Source organism: Penaeus vannamei, chromosome 34 (genome assembly GCF_042767895.1).
Source record: "Penaeus vannamei isolate JL-2024 chromosome 34, ASM4276789v1, whole genome shotgun sequence".
Classification (NCBI taxonomy): Eukaryota; Metazoa; Arthropoda; class Malacostraca; order Decapoda; family Penaeidae; genus Penaeus; species Penaeus vannamei.
In genome coordinates this window covers 24,030,736-24,042,841 of record NC_091582.1, presented here as the reverse complement: position 1 = coordinate 24,042,841, position 12,106 = coordinate 24,030,736, and the positions used below count along the sequence as shown (strand labels likewise).

Below are 12,106 nucleotides of genomic sequence, written 5' to 3'. Positions count from 1 at the left end.
AGAGAGAGAGAGAGAGAGAGAGAGAGAGAGAGAGAGAGAGAGAGAGAGAGAGAGAGAGAGAGAGAGAGAGAGAAAGAGAATGCGTGGTTGTCAGAGAGTGAAATTAGTTTATTGGAGATTTTTACAGTCATTACTACTACTATAATCTATCTCGTTAACATCATTATTACTATAATAATCATGATAATGATGATAATAAATATAGATAATGATGATAACAGTGATTATGATTATAGTAATGTTCTGTGATCATCACCATTATTATCATCATTATCGTTATCATCATTACCATTATTGTTATTATCATCATTAATATCATTATCAGTAGTAGTAGAATCATTATTGTTGTTATTATCTTTATTATTACTATCATTGTTATTAACCATCATTATTATTACTATTACCCTTACTATCATCTTCATAATCATTATCATATCATTGCTGTTGCTCAGTATCATATCAGTGTAGTCGACAAATTGAAAAAAAAAAAAATACTTTTATCAAATTCCCATTTTACCGTAACTTTATATCACTAAACTTTTTCCGAAAACATCCGAGAAAAATGCACTATAGTTTCATTTTTTTATAAAAGGTACTAAGTTACACCTTTATAAATTTGCTACAAATATGTACACACTATTATATATAGTACAGTTTTCAATTTAGAAAATACATGGTTTATTATATATTCATACTGTCATACAAAATCATGCTTCTTTAAGATATAATATTGTTGGAACAAATAAAATATACTTTCAGATTCAACAAGCGATAAATGTATTTGCTTAATGTGTATATCTAATTAGGAAATGTAGCATTTGGATGTGTAATTTCTAATTGCTCATGTTACAATGAGATATTATTATATGAAGGCAGATTATCATATTATAAACTATATTATTTGATCACTTTGTTCTGAGTTTTTCATTCATCTCTCTTCATCTCCTTATTCTCACTATCATTATCATAATCTATTTCTTCCCTCCTTCTTATTTCTTTTTTTCGGTTCTTATTTTTCCCTTTCTGCCTTCCTTCTCCTTTCATTTATCTTCCTCTTGCTTCATTCAATCGTCTTCATCATTATCATCTTTATCCATTTTCTCTCTCTTTGTCCTCTCTTTTCCTCTTCATTGTCTCTGTTATCTTCCCCTTTAAGATAATCATAATCACCACCACTAAAACCACCATCACCATCACAAACATAGTCACCATTACCACCACCACCACCATCGCTAACATCACAATCATAAATGTCATTATTGATTTGTTTCCCCGTCATCTGATACTACAAACTAGTCAAGTACATCTTCACATACATACATACATACATACATACATACATACACACACACACACACACACACACACACATATATATATATATATATATATATATATATATATATATATATATATATATATAAATAATTTATATATATACATACATATATATATATATATTATATATATATACATTATATATATATATATATATATATATATATATATATACATATGTATGTATGTATATATATAGTCGGCTTACGGACTTTTAATGTAAAATTTGAAAAGTCCTTTTGACTCATTCAAATATTGGTGAATTGTAACCAAACATATTTCCCTTCTTCGGTACAGCCATTGATGTCAAAAGTGAGTTTACTGTCACGAGATTCAATCAACGAACCCACCGGTCATATTTTTTCTCTATTTTCGCTATCTTCTATGACTCTATTTCTTTTACCTTCTTCTTTTTTATCATTATCATTATTTTTATTATTGTTCCTCCTCTTATTCTTCCTTTTACAACCACCCCATCTCCATCTTATCGTTTTTTTTTTCTTTCTCCTTTCTCCTACTCCTTCTTATTTACCAACCCCAACTCCATTTCTAATATATTCATTTTTTCTTCTTTTATCCTCATCCCTTCGTTTTTTCCCATTTCCTCCTCCTTTTCAATCCCAACTCTATCTTCACCTCACTTTTTCTCCTTTCTCTTTCTTCTCCACTTTTCCAACCTTATTGCTCTATTCCCCCCTCCTCCATCTCTTCTTCCTTCTTTTCAACCCCCACCTCATCGTTTTTTCTCCTCCTCCACTTACTTTTTCAACCTTTTTACTTCATTCTCTTCTCCTCCATCCCTTCTTCCTCTTCAACCTTCAATCTTCTATACCTCATTTCTTCTCCTTTTTCTCCTCTCTCTTCCAATTCTCCTTTCCCCCTCCCCCTTCCAACCCCTATTCTAACTCTCACCTCATCCTTTTCTTCTCCTTTTCTACCCATCATTAACTCCCCCCTTACCATCCTCCTTCAATGCCTCCCCTCTAACTCCCCCTCCTCTTCCACCTCCTATTCTAACTCCCAGCCCATCCTTTCTTCTTCTCCTCTTCCTTCTTCAATTCTCCCTTCCCCTTCTTCTTCAATTCCTCCCCTCCTACAATACCCCCACCCCCTCCCCAAATCAAAATCATTCCTTCCCTCCCCAGTCTGTCACCCCGTTTTCTCCGCGCTTCCGCCACCTGCTGGGACATTGGAGTACAACCGCTCGCCTTCGATGTCGACGTAGATGTGGATTTCTTCGTAGATCGCGTCGGTCTGTTGGGCTGTTGAGTCTCTTGCGGGAAAATCCACTGAGCTGGTGGAGTCCTGGCTGGAAATGACTCGGAGGGAATCGGCATGGCTAATAGGACGGGTAATTGGGTGGTTAATGGGATCGCTCGTTGGGTGGTTAGCGGGAGCGGTTGTAAATCTCGTGGAGGAGGAGTCTCGGGTACGTCTGGCAGCCCCGTTCGCCGGTCTTCGGGAGGAAGAGGGGGGAAAGGAAGAACAAGAAAGGGAAGACGAGGAAGAGGGAGAAACGACAGAAAACGAAGCAGAAGACGAAGTGGAAGAGGAGGAAACCACAGAAAACGAAGCAGAGGACGAAGTGGAAGAGGAGGAAACCACAGAAAAAGAAGAAGTACAAGAGGAAGGCGGAACCTCGGCGACAGGTGTCTGCGTCGCTCTCGGAAGAGGACAAGGAGGTCGTGGCAGAGGTCGTTTCGGGAGGTCGTCCAGCTTGATATAACCGTCCGAGTCGTTGCTGCTCGCGACAGATGGCGCTGGGGAGGCATGGCGGATGAGGGTCGTCTTCCAGGATTGTCGTCTCTGCAACACGGAAATAGGCTGCCTTTAGGTCCGGGTCGGGAGGAAGTGAATGGCGGAACGAATGTAAAAAAAAAGAAAAAAAAAATCGAATACGCTCTGATGTTAAGTTCTGAACAAATATTATCCTAAAAGTAAAGGAGGCAATATATAAACTATATTTTCCAATTAGGATTAGATAAGATTCATTCTAAAATTGAAAAATTATTTATAAACTTCTAAAAAGAGGAAAAAATAAACATTATAACCATATAACTCCATGTATCAGTCTTACACGTCCTTATCTTTAAACACTATTTTCCATTTTGACACCAACGTCTATGACATTTTTTTTTATACCAGGGTATCAAAATATACTAATATTAGGCTATTGGTGAAGATACAAAGATTTTACTCAAATGCTACTACTATTAATTTAATTAATATCAAGGAAATCACTCAATACATTAATTAGAAATAGAAAAAGAAAGAATGAAAGAGATAGGGAGAGAGTCAAAGTCAAAACACTTTATTCCATTAATTACATTGGTTATTCTTAACATAAATACATTTATATTCACAGTTGATTATTTAAGAGATATTCTATTGATTTCGTTTTGAAATTACAGCTGTTAATGTCTCCCATATTCTCTGTTAACATGTTCCATATCTTGGGTCCACTTATTTCCATTTGTCGTGTCCCTGTATCGGTATTCGATTTCTGAACATGAAGATAATTTACTTAACGTGTCTCTCTTTCTTTCTCTCTCTCCCTCCCCCCCCCCCCTCTCTCTCTCTCTCTCCCTCTCCCTTCTCCATCTCCCGCCCCTCTCCCTCTTCCTATCTCTCTCTCTCACTCTTTATATATTGCCTCCCTATAATTTGCAAGGGCATTCACCACTGCGGATAATTCCCATGAATGAGATTGTAAATGAATATATATGCGCCATAACTGCATTTAAAATGGACTTTTAGCCTTTTTAATTTTTGGATATGCGGGGCGATGTGATCAAGTTTACTGATATTACCTAATCCAAATCTTGCAGCAAAGTTTTGTAATTTTTGTATTTTTTGCATCTGGGTTTTGTTAGTCGAACCCCAAAGATATGAACAATACTTAATTTTGCTTAGAGTTAGAGTTTTACAACCATGATTCTAGTTTCAGTAGTGATTTGATGTCATGTGACTAAGATATACCAGAGAGAGAGAGAGAGAGAGAGAGAGAGAGAGAGAGAGAGAGAGAGAGAAAGAGAGAGAGAGAGAGAGAGAGAGAGAGAGAGAGAGAGAAAGAGAAAGAGAAAGAAAGAAAGAAACAACCAAACAAACAGAGACAGAGAAAGAAAAAAAGAAAGAGACATAACCCAAAAAGAAAGTCACCCACATAAACAAAGACAGAAAGACAATACCAGACAATTACACTCACCCTGCACCTTATCCTGAAGTACCCAAGATAATACCGGATGCAGAAGACGGCAGTCATACATGCAGTTAGTGTTATCACCATTGCTATCAGCGTTATCATCTCAGACAGTGTGATATCGGTTGTATGGTTCCCTGTGGCAGGTGAGAATAAAAGATAACATTTAGGAGCGAAAGGTGTTTGTGAGTGAGTGAGAGAGATAGGAAGAGGGAAGGGGTGGGGAGGGGCGGGAGATGGAGAAGGAGAGGGAAAAGGGGAGAGGGAGATGATAAAATTTATGGACCTTAAGGTGCATAAACAAGACAACTATAAATACACATAGACAGACAAACAAACCAATGGATACCTATTACACAAAGAAAATATAACAACAGCAAAATGTAAATTCACAACTAACAGTGAGCTTAAATCTACTAACAAAAATCAGACACACGTTTGTACTGCGCAAATAAAATCCTATTCTACCGACGAACAATTAAGGAAATCTTACCTCCTCCTTCAGGTAAAACTCTCGGCGTAGTCACTTGCTCTCCGCTGAGGATCGTCACCACTGGGAAGGTAGGTCCTCTGGGGTCAAAGGTCGTGTCTTCGGTGGTCACTGGATTGGCACTTGGACTGGAGGGGAGATTTTCTGTATGGTTGGTGTGAGACGAGGTCCCTGTGGCATTGCTACTTCCGGAATCGAGGTCACCCAAGTGCTTGGTGTCAGACGAGGTCCCTGAGGCATTGCTACTTCCAGAATCGAGGTCACCCAAGTGCTTGGTGTGAGACGAGGTCACTCGCTCATCGCCAGCAGAGAAGCCTCTCTCGTCAGTAGTACCAGAAGGCATCCAAAACGGTCTTGTAGAGACGTGATCACCTTTGACCTCGGAATTCGACCGGTTCAAAGTGAGGGTGAGTATAGGATCGGCAATCCTGGGCGAGAAGCGCAGGTCAATGTACCTCTCGTGACAGAATATTGGGTCGTGAAGTCGTTGGAAGCGAGGCCGGAGGATTACGGGCGTGACTGTCATCTGACGGGGGAGGAGGGGGGGGGGAGAAATCTATAGAAATCACATTGATATTTAGATTTTTGTTTTATGAAGTGTCTGATTATTATTGTTTTTTGTTATTTGTTACAATTCCGTTAGCACTGTTATTATTGTTATTAGTATTATGGATATCAACACCGTAGTCACAAAATACCCAAATAAAAATATGAGCTATAATCATAACACACACATACACACGCACAAACACACACACACAAACCACACACACACACACAAACCCACCCACGCACACACGCACACACACAAACCACACACACACACACAACCCCCCCCCCCACCCCCCAACACACACAACACCCCCACTCCCGAACACACACAACACTCCCCCACCCCCCCACACAAACACAACACCCCCACCCCCCCCCCTACCCACCACCACCAAACGCACAACGACCCAGAACCGACCTTACAGCATATACACATACACACACACCTCCCCCACACCCCTTACCTTCACCCGGTCAAACTGCAAAGTAAAATCAAATCTCCTGTGGCCAGTCAAGACGAATCCCTCTGAACATATTTCGAGGTGAACAATGAAGAAATCACTTGAGAAGATTGTAAAGTTCTTATCGGAAAAATCTTCGTTGAATATCGTCACGGTTGTAACCCCTTCGTTGTAGATATCCCATACGGGGCCGCCTGTTTGAGAGAAATGTAGTTATCTAGTGTGGTTGTAGATATATTTGTTATTATTGGTGTGGTAGTAGATATATTTGTTATTATTGGTGTGGTTGTAGATATATTTGTTATTATTGGTGTGGCTGTAGATATATTTGTTATTATTGGTGTGGTTGTAGATATATTTGTTATTATTGGTGTGGCTGTAGATATATTTGTTATTATTAGTGTGGTTGTGGATATATCTGCTATTATTAGTGTGGTTGTAGATATATTTGCTATTATTAGTGTGGTTGTAGATATATTTGTTATTATTAGTGTGGTTGTGGATATATTTGCTATTATTAGTGTGGTTGTAGATATATTTGCTATTATTAGTGTGGTTGTAGATATATTTGCTATAATTAGTGTGGTTGTAGATATATTTGTTATCATTAGCGTGGTTGTAGATATATTTGTTATTATTAGTGTTGTTGTAGATATATTTGTTTTCATTGGCGTGGCTGTAGATATATTTGTTATTATTAGTGTTGTTGTAGATATATTTGTTATTATTAGTGTGGCTATAGACATATTTGTTACTATTAGTGTGGTTGTAGACATATTTGTTATTATTAGTGTGATTGTAGAAACATTTGTTATTATTAGTGTGGCTGTAGATATATTTGTTATTATGTGTGGATTTAGATATATTTGCTATTATTAGTGTGTGTGTAGATATATTTGTTACCATTGGTGTTGTTATTGGTACTAGTAGTAGTGGTGGCAGTTGCTGTAGTAGCACTAGCAATGGAAGTAGTATCATTTTTACTGTTGTTAATATTAGATTGTTATTATCATCACTGTTGTTAACATTAATAATTATCATCATCATAGCAACTGTCCTCATCGTCTACATAAATATAATCATATCAATTAAAATAAACATATAGAGTTAATAAAGTAACAGCAATATACTCACTCTCTCTCTCTCTCTCTCTCTCTCTCTCTCTCTCCTTCTTCTTCTCCTTTCAAATCTTTTACTCTCTCTCTCTCTCCCTCCTTCTTCTTCCTCTTTCAAATCTTTTACTCTCTCTCTCTCTCCTTCTTCTTCTTTCAAATCTTTTACTCTCTCTCTCTCTCTCTCTCCTTCTTCTTCGTCTTTCAAATCTTTTACTCTCTCTCTCTCTCTCTCTCCCTCTCTCTCTCCTTCTTCTTTCAAATCTTTTACTCTCTCTCTCTCTCTCTCTCTCTCTCTCTCTCTCTCTCTCTCTCTCTCTCTCTCTCTCTCTCTCTCTCTCTCATACATACATTCTCACCTCTCTCGCAGTTGCCCATGAGCGCCGAACCCGAGATAACAACACGAACATCCGAAACCAAGTCGAGACCCAGCTGACGATTCTCTTGTTCGCCCACCACCAAAGCGCCGCCCTTTTCCACCATTAAAAACCTCCAGTCAACCTCAATTTTGAAGCGTTTCCACCCACGAAGCAAGACGGGAGACACCTTACTGTAGCCAGGAGCCGTGAGCAGAGGGGTTTTGTTGGAGAGGAATATCTTAATCATCTTGCCGGGTTGGGGGATTGTTATGGTCACGGCCTGGGAGCTCACGAAGGCTTCGAAGTCGAGGGTCGAACCGGAACGAAGCACGGCGGTGATGGAAGGCCTCACCTTGCAGCCTGTGGGTGGGGGTTCACTCAATGACTCTTTTATTGAGGTGCTCTTTTCTTATATCAGTTCAGGCTGTCTGTGTCTGTCTTTCTGCCTGGGTCTCAAAATCCTTATCACTCTTACTTAATAGATAGAGTTGACTATATATACATGTGTGTGTGTGTGTGTGTATGTTTATATATATATATATATATATATATATATATATATTATATGTATATATATATTATATAGATGTATAGAGGGTTAGATAGACATATTTAGATTGATAAAAAGATAGAAAGATTGAGGGATATATATATATATATATATATATATATATATATATATATGTGTGTGTGTGTGTGTGTGTGTGTGTGTGTGTGTGTGTGTGTGTGTGTGTGTGTGTGTGTATTATATATATATATATATATATATATATATATATATATATACATATATATTTATTATGTAGAGAGAGAGAGAGAGAGAGAGAGAGAGAGAGAGAGAGAGAGAGAGAGAGAGAGAGAGAGAGAGAGAGAGAGAGAGAGAGAGAGAGAGAGAAGAGAGAGAGAGAGAGAGAGAGAGAGAGAGAGAGAGAGAGAGAGAGAGCCAGACAGACAGAGAGAGAGACAGATAGACAGACAGAATGAAATAGTGACAGACACAGACCCACTATTAGATTTTACTCTCGCACTCACTAAAAAAAAAAAAAATAAAAAAATAAAATAAAAAAAAAATGTAAAAGACATACAATGACAAGGGCAGGAAAAGGCTTTGTCTGCGTGCACTGGATACACACGAATGATTTCTGTTCAAATCCGGACTCTGTATGTTGACTCATAAAAAAAATATATATATATATATCTATATAAACCATCTCTCCGGATGTCACATGCGGCATGAGTAACCATGCAAGAGGAAAGAGGGAGGGGGATAGATAGATAGATTTAGACTGATAAAGAGAGAGAAGAGAGAGGGGTGAGATGAGAGAGAGGGGGGGAAACAGAGAGAGAGAGAGAGAGGTGAGGGGGAAGGAGAGAAAGAGAGAGAGGGGGGGAGAAAAAGAGGGAGAGAGAGAAGAGAGACAAACAAAAATAGACAGACAGAGAGGCAGAAAGTGAAACAGAGAGAACACACTTGCATACTGTAACATAAAAAATATATATGAATAGTTACGTGATACACAAGAAAATAAACATAGCTCTCACAACCATTTATCCTGTTATTAACCTAAATCACGTAAATAAGAAACACAAAATAACAGTACATTCATGTTATATCCCACATGGCACTAACTTGATTACTAAAGTAGGACCTGGTCTCCAATAAACCCACAAATGATGATAAATAAAACAAGGATTGACAGATTGGATTTATGGAATAGATTATACTAGCTCTCCCTTCCACTCCCTTCCCTCACCTTACCCACTGTTGCTCTCTTGCCTAACGAACAAATTCACCATTTTGCCTGGCCCTACCGTCCCTTCCTGCCTACTTAACCCTTTAAATTAACGTCAAATACATTTATAAACATTGTTAAAAGATTAACGAAAATTTATACTTTACCATTTTGATAAGAGAAACCTTCAGCCGCGGCAGAGACCACCGCGCCATATAACAGCAGAATCAATCTCCAAGGCATTTTCAACGGTTTCGCTTTCCTAACTTTAAGGATACACTTTTCAAATGTTCTAATGGTTCTACTTTTCAAATGTTTTAACGGTTCCCCATGTCAAGATAATGTTTTAACGATTTCGCTTGTCATATGTATGAAAGGTTCCGCATTTCAAATGTCTAAACGGTTCCGCATTTCAAAATAACGTTTTAATAATTCCGCTTTTCAGATGCTTTAATAGTTCCCATTTCGAGTAAGCTAACAGTTCCCCTTTTCAGATATTTTAACGTCTTCCACTCTTCAGTATATATATTTATTTAACTTACTTATTTTTCATTTATTTATTTTTTTGTTTCTTTCTTTGTTTCCTTTCCGGTCATCAACGATCACCTCCTGTACAGAACACTAGAATCCAGACCCAAGAAGGATGCTACACTTCTATCACCACAAGGCTCTTTTTCTGACTGATACATGTCTATATCCTGCCTGGATCTTTTGTCGAAGGCACAGGAACCGCAAAGAAGAGAAGAGAGAAACACAACAGGATGTTTGGAGGGTCAGTGCATGTAACCCCGTGGAGGAGCGTCTTCCTGTGGTGGACCTCGGAGCATTGTAATCTTGCTTTGAGTAAATGTATAATATTCAGTAAATAGATAGAATATTAAGAGAAATTATATGCAAAAAAGGGTTAAATAGAAAAGCTTACGAGGTCTTTTATTTCCATGGTCCAATTGTGTTGGATTTAGCTGCCGCCGCGTTCTCCTCCTCCTCCTCTTCCTGTTCTTCTTCACCATCATCATCATCATCATCATCATCATTATCATTATCATTATCATTATCATGATCATGATCATGATCATTATCATCATCATCATCATCATCATCATCATCATCATCATCATCATCATCATCATCATCATCATCATCTTATTGCGATAAATTATCATTAAAGAGTAAAACATGGTCTATAGAAATATGCAAATGATTAAGACATTGTAGAATCGGTTCTGCCAACAGTTGGCAACAAAATGTATAGAATTTCTCACTATGCATACAGTGTGTTTATTTTTTTTATTTAGGAGTGCCGGAATGAAGTACTACTGCTGACATGTTACAGCATCAGTTATCATAAAACTGCCACGCGTTGCCCTAAATTGCTCGAGAATTACTTCGAAATACCCTTAAACATCTCTGAAGTGAACAAACATGCCCCAAAATTCCCCAAATCCCTATACTTGGGCAAATTAATTTCATCATTTACATTAATTTCGTGACCCACTGAGATTTTTTTTAAACACATTCACAGTAATGGCTCTTAATTTGCATATAGTTGTAAACATAATATGATTTTCTTTTATAATATATGAATAACATTATCATAACATTACAACTTATATTTCAGTTTGTACAGCCTCATAATACAGACCTATCTTTCAACATTTAGGTCATAGGACTGTATCCTTCAAATATTTTATGCTTAAGTATATTTTATCATAGTCAGTTCACATGTCTTCAATGCATTTACTTAAAAGATGATAAAGTGATTCACTTTATTGAAATATGTGATGTTAGATAGCAATTTTCCTTCAAAAAATAAAAAAATAAATTTAACCTTAAGAACCATTGTTACATTTAAATGTCCAATATATGATTATTTTTTTATTGTGTTGAACTTATCTAATTCTCATATTAGCCAGGAAAAAATTGTAGTTACAATGCTTATTCTTTACTCAGGTGACAAGTGGAAAAAACAAATAATTAAAATTAATCATGCTTTGTGAATAGTTTAAAACCTTGGAAGTATTGATTTACTGAAGTGGTTTATGCTTAGATGTTTTTTAAATATATTTTTTTCTAACTTAACTACATGGCTAACAGGAATATAATTTGAAATCCCAAATTCACTTGAACTCCTGGAAAAAAAAAAAAATCCTGTATCAGAGCTTTGCAGTAGCAGAAAAAATGCAATGCACAAAATCTTTATCAAAAGATTCTTTTCAAATAACTTGCATCACCATGGTAGCTTAGTTATTCCAGTGTCTAAAAAACTAAAATTTGCTAAATACTGACATTTGAGGATCATAATCTCTAGCTGGTAATTTGGAATATTGCTTTTTCAATTAGAAACTTTTGTTTTGCAAATATTTGAGAACAAATTGATTTCTAATTATGAAACTAATAATTATGAAAGTTTATAAGAAACCTATTTAATGACTATTTATTTCTCGCTAGTAGTTTGGAAGTACTTTTAATAAAAGCAATCAACTTTGAGAAGAAAATTGCATTCTTACATGTATTTAACACGACTTCCTAGTCCTAAATCTTTTAGCCAAGTTAGCTACAGAGGGTTTGTTTTCATCGGCCTAGGTATTGTCAATCAGTATTTATCTGTATTTTTGTTAGTATGTTCACAATTAGGTACTGTCACAAAACCAGTATGCCTATTTTGTGCACATTGAAAATTGAATTTGGTGTTCTTGATTTTGTTAACTGTTATCTTTATTTTTTTTTTTCTTAGTTCAAATCTCCAAAATTACGACACAAGTAAAAGGCTATTGCTGAGAAAAATGACAAAAGGCACTTTGTTTTTTGCCATCAGTTGGTGGATCTACTTGAGTCTTAATCATATTCAGGATAATAAATGCA

General features: G+C 36.8%; 1 protein-coding gene across 2 annotated transcripts; it reads right to left on the bottom strand.

Moving 5' to 3' along the window:
• Positions 1–2,442: 2,442 nt before the first annotated feature.
• LOC138859199 (mucin-3A-like) lies at positions 2,443–10,021 on the bottom strand. Of its 2 annotated transcripts, XM_070113371.1 has the most exons (6): positions 9,412–10,013; positions 7,512–7,871; positions 6,044–6,234; positions 5,031–5,553; positions 4,544–4,674; positions 2,443–3,144 (listed from the first exon to the last, which is right to left on the bottom strand). In XM_070113371.1, the coding sequence occupies exons 1-6, from the start codon at positions 9,485–9,487 to the stop codon at positions 2,488–2,490; spliced, it is 1,938 nt and encodes a 645-aa protein (XP_069969472.1). In that variant the 5' UTR covers positions 9,488–10,013; the 3' UTR covers positions 2,443–2,487. The 2 variants fall into 2 exon arrangements, with proteins under 2 accessions (XP_069969472.1, XP_069969473.1); XM_070113372.1 differs by lacking the exon at positions 4,544–4,674 and having other exon boundaries at positions 2,575–3,144; positions 9,412–10,021.
• Between the last annotated feature and the right edge of the window lie 2,085 nt (positions 10,022–12,106).